The sequence below is a fragment of the Equus asinus genome, chromosome 6 (assembly GCF_041296235.1).
Source record: "Equus asinus isolate D_3611 breed Donkey chromosome 6, EquAss-T2T_v2, whole genome shotgun sequence".
In the NCBI taxonomy this organism is placed as follows: domain Eukaryota; kingdom Metazoa; phylum Chordata; class Mammalia; order Perissodactyla; family Equidae; genus Equus; species Equus asinus.
The window spans coordinates 29,147,634-29,158,676 of record NC_091795.1 but is presented as its reverse complement, the minus strand read 5'-3'; the positions used below and the strand labels follow the sequence as shown (position 1 = coordinate 29,158,676).

The window sequence follows — 11,043 nt, the reverse complement described above, 5'->3', positions numbered from 1 at the left end:
AAAGTATAGTTTATTGAACACCTACTATGTCCAGCACAGGGATGGGCATGTCTCTATAAAACTGCTAATCCTCATGCCAACCTTGCAAAGGAGAGATTATTTATCCCTAGTTTAGATTTGAGGAAACGAAGGCTTATAGAAGGTTAAACAAACATATAGCTAATAAGTCACAGAACCCAGGTCTGGCTCCTTGGAAACCTGTGTATTCCTCTGAGTCTTCTAAGAGCATATGAAAATTCATATCTAAATCAACAAGTGACTGTAAGCGAGCACTCTAAATGCTAAATACTTCTGGACACCACACCAAGTCTGCTTTTAAGTTTTAGAACTTTGCTGTTCTGTTACTTGTCAGCTCTTAAACCTGGTTACTCTCAGTGCTGTTGACGTTAGCCTTGGCTCAGTAAATGAATGAATGAGTGGCTGTTCAGCCTTTCTTTCCATCTCCTCCTTTTCCGTCCTCTGAATCTGCTGCTCTCTCTGCTGCTGCTTTATTTTACATTCCTCATGTCAAACATGCAGAACTATAAAGGCAAAGAAAATGAGCGTTTCATTTGGATGTTTCAAATTTTGAGTTTCCAAGTCTTTGTGACCACCCAGTGAAGCTTACGTGCGCCTGTTCCTATTTTTAAGGCAAGGGCTGCAGTGGCGTGAAGGGTGTCCGTACCACCCAGTGCACCTCCACGTGCACTACCCTCTTTGGACCTGCACACATACCTTCCCATTTGCAGATGAGGAAACAGGTTCCGGGAAGGAAAACAATGCACCAAAGATCTGTTTGCAGAATTAAACTGCCTAACAGATGAACTACTCTATTTTCACAACTGCCCAGTTTCCACTGGTGACCTTTGTAAAACAAACATACTACCAAGTCTTTATTTATGTAATCTACTAGTTTTCAAAACACTGATATTTAATTTTTTTTCCTTGTAACATTTCTATGCAGTAGGCACCAGGCCAAGTCATCAGGTACCAAGCCAGTTAGTGGATGAGCATTCAGCTTCAAGTCCTTGCTACCTTCCACATTTTTTAAAAGTATTTTCTTTTTCCTCATAAGCCCAACATTACAGAGATATTTTTTAAAAGAAAAATGTTAAGACTTTATTCAAGATATATATCAGGCATTATAACAAAACAGCAGAACTTCAACCTTTGGAATACTGTAATTTTACATCCCTTTGATGCACAGTCCAGTATACTATTTTATTACAGATCGTTCTATAGGGACTACAGAAATAAACTAGGGAAGTACGCACAGTCACAATCTAGGATGTCAGCTGTTCTGTGTGTGCTGTTTGAGAATGAAGCACATCCTTTACCATTTCAAATACTGTGCAAGGTGAAGAACTAGGAAGGTGCTCAATGGTGGGTATGGTTGACAAGCACAATTACCACAAACATACGAACAGTTTACTACGGAAAACACACATTTCAAAGGCCAGCAAAGTGAGCAGGCTATTCACACAAAGCCAGGAGGGACAAACTCTCCAGTTTGTAAGTACAACATGACATCTCACCTCAGAGACAGAACGGGTGCTCAATGGCAGATAACTCAAAGTTATTACATGAAAATCACAGACTTTTGAGCTAGCATTTTGTAAACAGCCTGTGTCTATAATCAGCAAATTAAAAACATTCAGTTATATCCTCTAGACAGAACACCACACCACTATGTGTACACTTTGAGGCATTCACATTTTATGTCAGTCCATACACAAATATACAGCTTGTTGGATAAGTAAACACATTTTGCCAGGAATATGACAGCTGCTCTCAGTTGTACAGTGAGTGTTTTTAAGAGAGGAACCAACTCCCTAGTCAACACTTGAAGGAAAAATAGTTACATTTACATTAAGACAGCAGTTTGGATACCTTTATATATTTTAACTCTTGAATGAGAAGTAATACAGCATGTCTGAGAGTAGAGTGCTTCAAACTTGTTTTTGGCATAGTTGAGTGCAAACTTGATATCCTATACTTGCTAAGATTTTCCACTGTAAAATGATGAAAATAGCTTGTTCACAATAGGATTTTAATCTCTGCTGCTAAAGGCATTTATTATTTTGGCAAAAGAAAGTTGCTAAAAAGCTGCTTAAGCTTTTTCTGCACTTGTTTCTGATAATTCTGGGTACTCCCAACTAACAGGTAAATATGTTTTAAAGTGTATATTTTTCCTCTGAAACTATTCAGTGAGCTTGAAGCAAACAGATTTTCTGTCTTCCCTAACGGGTGTAGGTATCAGTGGGTGTGGGGCACAAACAATGAACAGACAGCCTCTCTTTGCCCTCTGAACCACAAATCTGCTTTTAGGTGTATTTTCCTAAATCTTTTGTAAATTACAAAGTCACCTGCAGAGGAATCGTGGGAAGAAGGGATTTAATTACGCATACCTAGTAAGAATCAATTTCAAGTAAAAACCCTTTCTGAAGTGGCTCTGATCCAGCTGATGTCTCAGCAGAGACCACTGGTGTATGTTCGCGTAGCTCAGTAATGGAACAGTCTAACTGTGCCTGTTTACAGCTGGTTGACAGTTCTATGTGGTACATAACACTAACTCTCTAGTCTTCAGGGCATATCTATGAACAAACACAGTCCAAGTATTATAAGTAACTGGGTTGTGACCACTGCATGCATTACACTGAAGAAAACACCATCTCTAAGCACAAATACACGAGTCCTCCATTTAAGCTCAGCTCTCCAAGGAGAGAGCAGCTGCCTCAGACCCAAATGCTATTTAAACCAGATTCGTCTTTTCAGATAAAATTCTCAGTCTAAGCAGGGACTCTCCTCAGATAGTGCTTTATTCTCCTACTAAGCGATCTGGGCTTGTATAAAATGTCTGTTAAGACATGGAGTGCCCATGAGCTTGCGGCTTCTCTCTTGTTCATGATCTGCACAAGCCAAGAAGGGGACAGGAGGGCGTGAGCCACAGCTGCCCATGTTGCTGAGCAGCAAGTCAGATCCGTAAAGATCTCAACCTCTGAAGCCTTTCTAGAACCCAGCATTCTGATTGTTACACAGGTGTCAGGTGTATTTCATAGGGTATCTGAGACAAAGCACAGTCCTAGGTTTGATTTTCTTGTGGTTGGCTGGTTGGTTTTTGCTTAGTGTTCTCTAAAACAAAGTGCTCAGGTTGTAGGCTCCTCTACGTGGAGGAGTCACAGCACTGGGTACTCTGAAGGAGAAAGAGTCATTCATCAAGCACTCTGCAGCACTCAAAATGGTTCCTCACAACAGTTCTGAGTCCACATCCCCCAAGAAGTTTTCCCAAAGGTGAGCCACCTGCCTTAGGCAATAGTAAATCCCCCTAAAGGATTCGGAGGCTCTGATCCTGAGTCCAAGGGAGAGACAAGCTTTCCGTGACTCTTCTCTTATTCTAGGCTGTTCCCCAGACCTCATTACACTCATCTGTCACTACAATCCCATCTCTCTTCATTCTAAACTTCTCTGGTCTACTGATGAAACAACTGTCAAGAACATGGACCATCGTCCTGCAGGAAAAGGGATGTTTTACTGGAGTTGTATTTGGAATCTCTACAAGCAAATCTGAGACATTCTCTAGAGTCAAAAAATTTTTTACACTTCTGTTTTTGCAGTTTTCTCACAAATCAGAACCTCTGGCAGCCCTTACGAGTCCATTATATTAAGCCAAAAACCATAAGTATGTACATCGTAGTCCAAAGTATTAGTACCAAGAACAAAAAAGTTTTAAAAAATTGCTTTGTTTGCATTTACAGGACTAAAAACAAAGTATGCAACAAATAAATTACAAATGTACATCTCAGCAGTGTTGGGGGGATCTTCTTGTAGTTCTAGAAACCACTGCTGTCTAATTATAACCCAACTGGGGAAAATTACTAACTTCAGAAGACTTAAAGATCACCCCCCACACACACCACCTTTCCCTTTAGCCTCTCCCCACCAAAGAAAGAAAAGAAAAGGGAAAAAAAAAGAAGTGGAAGAGGGGAGAGAGAAAAGGCCGTGTCTGTGAGGCTGCACACTCAAAGCACACCAGCGTGTGGATTTCTATGTTATTAGTGAGTAGCTCTTTAAGGCAGAGAAGAAACATTCTGTGGATCCGTTGCTGTTGGCTCATCTCTCTCACGTGGTTTCAGTGGTCAAGGATGAGGTACTTTTCTTCCTGAAGCGAGATCGAAGGATTCTAGGCGGTGCCTGGTAGAAAAAAACAGAAAAAGGCATCCCTCAATTTGGCATAAACATAGAATCTTTTGAGGATAGCACCTAGATGGGTTTGTGTTGAGAACCTCCAGCTCCTTTGGCCAAATGCACGTGTGTGAGAGTCAGCTGGCTGGGGCTGGGGGCTCACTCTGGGTTTCCACAACAGGAGTCAGAGTCCCATCCCAAGCATCTCTGTGAAGCTGAGCCAACTGAGAAGGCCACTGCCTGGCCCTTCTTCATGCTCTCCTAAGTCCCTGGATCTCCCAAGCAAATGGTTGTGCTGAAGGATGACACATCTTCTTTCTGCCTTGGGAACAAAATGATCTTAACAAGTGACTCAGCAGAGAAAAATGTCCCCCATCTCTTCCCCTGGTCTTTGTTGTTTCCTTTGGTAACCGGCCTGATGTTTCTTGGCACCTGCTTAAAATTTCCATCACCAAATTTCCAGTCCTCTTTCTGGATATGAAACCCTTTAATGCACGGAAAACCACTCAACAAAGGGAAACACTGTCCTTAAGTATAGAGGGTTGCACCTCATCTCCCCTGCAAATGACTATCAAGGGACCCCTCCTTCCATGGTACCCACATATCACAGCAGGAGTTACTACTACCATGAAAGAAGGACAATGTTTTCTCCTAGCATAGTAGTCAAGGGCGTTCACACAGCTGGGTCCAACCTATCCTCATCCCATCTCTGTCTACCTCTCTGAACTCAACTTCTTTTTCTATACTGCCTTTCACACCTCTCTTCCTTCTGACTGGAAGCCTTTCCTTCTTCCCTTCTCTGCCTTGCTATTTCTAGTCCTCTTTAGGACCTAGCTCCAAAGTCACTCCTAAGCCCCCAGCCCCATGGCCCAACCTCACACAACCAGGATTGTCACCTCCTTTGTTTTCGTAGTGTTTTGCACATGAGAGGATATCAGAAGATTCTGTACCCAAGCAGAGTGTGCTAGCTCACTGTCTCCCCCACCGCACTATGAGCTTCCTGAGGCCAGGTCCCTGTTCACCACCATTTCACAGAGGGTAGCTCAGTGCCCAGCAGGCACACAGAAGGGAGGGGGAGGGAACGAAGCAGGGAACAGAAGGCTCAGGCCTCCACATCTTGAGTCCTCATGATACACCTTTATGACTAGGCAATGTCTACCAGCCACCTCTGGACATAGAGTAAAAGAAGAATTGGTGAAGCCCATGTTTTAGTAAACTGCCTCAGGCTGCTTAACAGTAAACAGGAAGGCAGGTTATGCACCTTTAAAAAAAAACAAGACTGGCACAAACCCTCAGGCCCTAGGATGCTTTTGGCACAAACCTTCAGGCCCTGGGATATTTTGGGCCCCTCTCCCCATCATGGGGCTGCCCAGGCCATAATGGACTCCTTGAGCAGTGTCCAAACCCGGAACATCTCGAATCAAAACCTCGAACTTCAAAATCAACCCACGTGTGTCCCACCTTGGGGAGGAATCTGCTGAACTCACGCATACTGCAGTGGTAATAACTTCGGTACCAGCGTGACTGGGGACCACAGGCCATTGTGTTTTAGCAGGGAAACCTTTCAATGCATTTCCTCACCTGAGTCTCACGGGGTCTCTACTCTGTGGACAGAGGGACTCCCAACTTGTTTCAGATGGATTCTCAGGCTGAAGTATTCAGCAGATGGGGAATAGGAGAGGCGACATGAGGGGGCCTCCAATTCTGCTGGCCCTACACCTGAGCCCAAGGCTTGTGACTCCTCACCCAGGTCACAGAGCACAGCCCGCAAGGCTCTAGGCTTGGCCCTCCTGCTGCCCAAACTCCATCCACATCTACAACTGGCAATAGTACATATACCAAGTGTATTGTTTTGGTCCTTTTAAAGGGCTGTGCCCCTTTAAGAACATTCTCTGAATACCTGCTTTGAACCAGGTACCATGCTGTGTCCTGGAGATACAATAATGAACAAGCTTTACTTACAAAAACTTGTCAAATAACAGATTCTGAATTTTGCTTCCAAAAAACACTCACTTGGGTTGCTTTTCACTCACACATCCCAGGTTAGCAGTTGTTAACTTTTATTTTGAGACCTATTTCTAAGTAAAATTAGTAGGGTCTTCTTTGCCCCTTGCCAAATAGCTAGATGGTGCCTAGCGGGAGGGAGATCTTCCCACCCCAGGCACTCGGGAGATGCTGGGCACCTCAAGAGCTGCAGGTCCCAGGACCCCCAGATCTCCAGGGCAAAGCCCTTGTGCAAACACACGCTCCAACCCACAGCCCCGGACACCGTGTACCTCCAGGGGGATCTCCGTCTTTCGAGGCGCCTTATACTTGTACATGAAATCCAGCAGGTCCTCCTCCTCCTCCTCCTCGTCAGAAAACGCCAGTGGGTTTTGGACCTGGTGAGGCTCCCATGCCTTCACACCACCCTCATTCACATCTCCCTCAACCACTTAATGTCCATTTACAATCTACACAGAGGAGACAAAGTACAGCGAGGAGGGATCAGCATAGAAAGGAGCGAGGAAGGGCAGGCAAGGGCACGGTTAGGCGCACAGCACGACAAGCCAGGCCTGTTAGGACAGCCGAGGCCCCTGTGTCTGAAGCCAGCATCCTCTGGGGTTACTGCAGGGGGATCTAGGGTTGTGAGGGGGCAACTGTGAGACTGGTCAGGCACTGTGCACAGGAACAGGCTTCAGAATCTACTGATAAGCTACCAAGGGAGATGGGGCACCGTTCCCCTGGGAGAAGAAAGACGCTGCCTTAATTGAGACGTGTCAAACCCTGCAGCTTAGACCTGTGACGCCACACAAGAAGAATGCTCGGGGAAACAATCTCCTCTAGAAAGGACGGTGGCAGTGATTTCAAGGGAGGGAACAGCACAGTTTTCTGTTATACACACAAGCACCGTTGGCAGTGCATTACACTTGTGTATTCAGCTCCAAGCATTCTTTAAGAACCAGGATGCAAAATGCCAGGAAGCCTTCAGAGAGAACCTTCAGCAAAGCTATGCAGATTTTTCATTTCAAAGGCCGAGTCCCAGAGAAGCAAAGGAACCTAGTGGGAGGAGAATCTAGTAGTCATCTTCCCCTCAAAAATGACAGCAAGTTTCCTCTTTTAGCCTGCCTTGATTAAATCCCCAGGAAAAGCTCCAGGATCAGTTCATGTCATTGAATGCACGGTATTTTTTAAGTGTTCAAATGCTGAGCATATTCCATGTCATCCGGCCAGGTGGTCCTATCTTAGTCGAGATATAAAATATTTCCTGCCTGTACCTGGCTTATCTGACACCAATAGATACATCTTTCCATGCTTCATACGTTGTTTTCACCTAGAATCACAGAAGACAAAGCTACAGGGCCCTCAGACCATCTGGTTCAACCACCCTGAGGCCTGCAGATAGAAACCAGAGCTCTTTCATCTTTCTACTGCCCCTAAAAACATGTTCAGCCATCAAATGAGTTCCTGCCATCAAAGGGGACTCGCTAGACTATAACAGCACCCGCTGCGGGTTGAGTAAAACTAACAACGGAACCCGATCTTGAGCAGCTTTCCCAGTTATTGCTGCTGTGCCCCTCAACGGCCAGCAGGAGGCAGCACAAGAGCATAGTTGTCTTAACCAAGAATTTCAAAGCTGAATTGTAGGCCGGGAGTGACCTGCTCAGAAGGGCCAAGTCGGAGATCATCTTTGATCTTTTTGCTGTGTGCATCCCCCAGCCTGTTCACTTGGGTTTAGATTGTCCTCTGGTCCCTTCCCCTGCCTGAATCAGCTGCACCCTTAGGCCTCTGTTGAACATGAGGACCAGCAACTCCAAAGAGCTCTCCCTGAATACTCTGGCTCTTGATGGGCCCCCACTCGGTGACCCCACCTGCGCTTGGAATCTGTACCACGTAGCTTGTGCTGTGTGCCCTGGTTCTCCTCTCAGTCTCATTGTCTCAGCCCAAGAGAAAGCATCCCAAGCTTAAGGGAGCACAGCTGATCTTCCCTCAGTCCCTCTGAACACCTGATGCAGGGCTGAGCACACAGTGGCCACTTGTCCACTAATCTAGGTGGAATTCTTACATCATCTCAGAGAGCTCAGCTCTTGCCCCAAATCAGAACTCAACACCCATCCAAAAGGAAATTCCTTCTGTGCACAGATAACTCCTGCCTGATAGGATAAAAAAGAGATAGACCTGCCCAGGACCAAAAGCCCTCAGACCAGGGCAGAAATTGCAGAATCAGCTTGGCCAGCTCCACCCCAGCATGAAACCCCGTATCCTTGGAGCGGGCTTGGGGACTGGTTTGAGTCGGTGCCTCTGTATAAGCAGTTCCTTGTAAATCTGGGTCCACGGCTTTCCCTGTACTGATCATTCTGGGGTTCAGAAGGCAGCCCAGTGTCACTACAAGATCCTCAGGCATCTAACAAGTCAGCCTACTCACCCAGTCTGGATTCACTGAGACCGAGCAACGAACTCACACATTACCAAAATAATAATAATAATGACTACCACCACTACCTCAGGACTGAAACCAAATGGCTTTCAGTTTGTTCTCCATTGCATGCTTGAGCAGGGCCTAAAGGGTAGGAAAGAAATGGCCCTCTGGCCCACCAGGAGTGATGGGTCAAGGGGCACCCAGATATCCAGGCAGGAATGGAAAACAAGTGTTCAACTCAGTAGAGGCTGGGAGTAAAGGAGGCGAGTGTGGACAGCTCAGAGGGCTGGAAGCAGCCTTAGAAGGAAGCCACGGAGAGAACCTACTAAAAAGAGAAGAATCCTGCTGGTCACTGTGTTCGCTGAGGGTTTTTGGCCAAGAACGTTGTTTGTAATATTCTGCTTTACTCTCGGGACCCATGAGAATAAACATTCTGGACAAGCTGGGCCTCTGAACCTCTGGTTGGCTATTTTGTTGTGACACTGAATCTCTTACCTGCATTCCCCTCTTTGCACTGGCTGTGTGGAAGCCCAGCATCTTTGGCAGTGTACAACTCTATGGCATGCATTTTACATTTTCTTCTCACCTCTGACTCCATCTTACCTGCCTATTCTCTTTCCCCTCAGCTTCATTTTTCTTAATTTGGTTTGATGTATCATCTATAATTCCACAAGTGGACTTAAATCCTTTTTGGAACAAGGAGTAGTATAAATGAAGAAATAAACCCCACAGAACATGGTCCCACTAAGAGGGGCACCAGGATGAAGATGAGGATGAGTGGCTGGGCAGAAAATTCAGCGGTGTACCTCCTCAGCACTCTCCTCCCTGGAGATCTAACTAGAATGTGTGACTCAATAGGTCCTCACCCCTGGCAACAGGCCTGAGCGGGTATCACTATCCACATCTTAATATTCTGATTCCTCCAGACACAACCTGTACAGGAAGAGCGTCTCTCTTGCAAAGTCATGGCCACAACCACCACCTCCAAACCTCAGGTGGTGGCAGCCATGGCCTGGAGCCCAGAGAGCTGCCACCATGGTGCCCAAGGCCGGGTGGCCTCTAGGAAGAGGCAGGGGTCCTGCTGTCTTCCACTGCAGGGGAATGAGTGTGTGGTTTGGGCTGACATTAAGCATGAACAATCGTGTCATGCTGGGAAGTGGCCCCTCCACTTCTCTCTGTGGGGAGGGCAGGGAGGGAGAAACTGGCAGAGACTCAGCCCTTAAAGGCCTGAGCAGATGGTCTGCACCGAGCCCTAGGCCTCCCCGTCCCCCAGGCAGCAGAACAACCCCCAGGTTAGCAAACACATAGCACACAGCACACATTAGTGGGAGCTATTAATGGAAGTCGGCAAACGTGTCTGAAGAAGAGCACACCCGTCTGGAACACTTACATCCGCGTCCCCGACAGCCACCGAGGAGAAAGAAAAGAATATTCTGTTAGGGAAGGGTCTTTTGAGATGAAATTCACACACACGTGCAAGGATGCGTGCACACGCACACGCACATGCAACGCACTTCACGTGCTCTTAAGAGCCAACGGCTGCTCCTGCTGTCAGAGGAAAGACGCTGCCCCGGGGCCACACTCAAGTAAAACACAATTCTCTCTGTCTCTCCTTTAATAGAGAGTGGAAATAGGGATGGCTGCTTTTTACAATGATGTCCCACACACTTGATCAAAAAAAAAAGGAAAAAAATCCACCTCTATGACTAATTCCAAGCAGTAATACAGAGTTCAGTTCTTTGTTACCTCAGGGGAGGTAGGGAGAAAGGAGGGGAGAAAGGGCGGTGGGCATGAGAGGAAGAGAATAACAGAAAAACAGAGGCAGAGACATGCAGGAAGCAATAAGGAATAGAGCGACAGAGGGGCAGGAATGGGCAGAAGTGGGGAGACAATGCTCTCCTGGGATCTGTGATGCAGATGAAAATCACTTCAGGGGACCAGGAGGGTCCCTCTGACCAAAGCATCTGTGACCCTGAAACCCCCTCTCACGGCATCGCTGCCGGAGAGCTGGCCTCCAGCCCCGGGCGTGAGACAAACCTCCCCCAACACCATGTATGGACACTTCCCAAGCCAGAACCCTTCCCTGGCAGGGATGGACAGAGTGGGCAGGGCCCCAGGGGCACCTAGCTCAATCCCACCATGCTACAGAGGAGGGGACTGAGGCCTCACGTGGAGGGACTTCCCCAGCGACACAGAAGGAAATGGGGTAGACTGAATTGTCAGCTGGTTCCTTGCAAGCAGACCTGGGGTGGTGAGTGGGAATTCCAGGGCCCCAGGTATTAAGAGGGTCCTAGAAAGAGAGGGCTGGGGCAAAGGCCCCCAGATCATGATTCTGAGCAGGGCCACCCCAGCCTGAGGTCCCCACCGAGGCCTACCTGCTACTCACTCCCCAACAACCCCCAGGCCCACAGCTCCAGGGAGAACAAAATTTCCTACAATCAACTGCAGTTATATGTAAATGCACTGGCAATGCAGCCTCTGAT

At 46.8% G+C, this 11,043-nt stretch overlaps 1 protein-coding gene across 23 annotated transcripts in view; it reads right to left on the bottom strand.

Annotated features, from left to right (window-relative positions):
* Positions 1–1,072: 1,072 nt before the first annotated feature.
* The window catches only part of REEP1 (receptor accessory protein 1), a 97,398-nt gene continuing 87,427 nt past the window's right edge, over positions 1,073–11,043 (bottom strand). For 19 of the 23 annotated variants that reach the window (XM_070511838.1, XM_070511830.1, XM_070511828.1 and 16 more), the window contains 2 exons: positions 6,438–6,595; positions 1,073–4,170 (listed from right to left, as the gene is read on the bottom strand). In XM_070511838.1, the coding sequence (XP_070367939.1) occupies positions 4,099–4,170; positions 6,438–6,595 (230 nt within the window). In that variant the 3' untranslated portion in view covers positions 1,073–4,098. The remainder of the gene's footprint in view (positions 4,171–6,437; positions 6,596–11,043) is intronic. The other 4 variants (XM_070511840.1, XM_070511839.1, XM_070511831.1 and 1 more) reach the window with 1 other exon arrangement.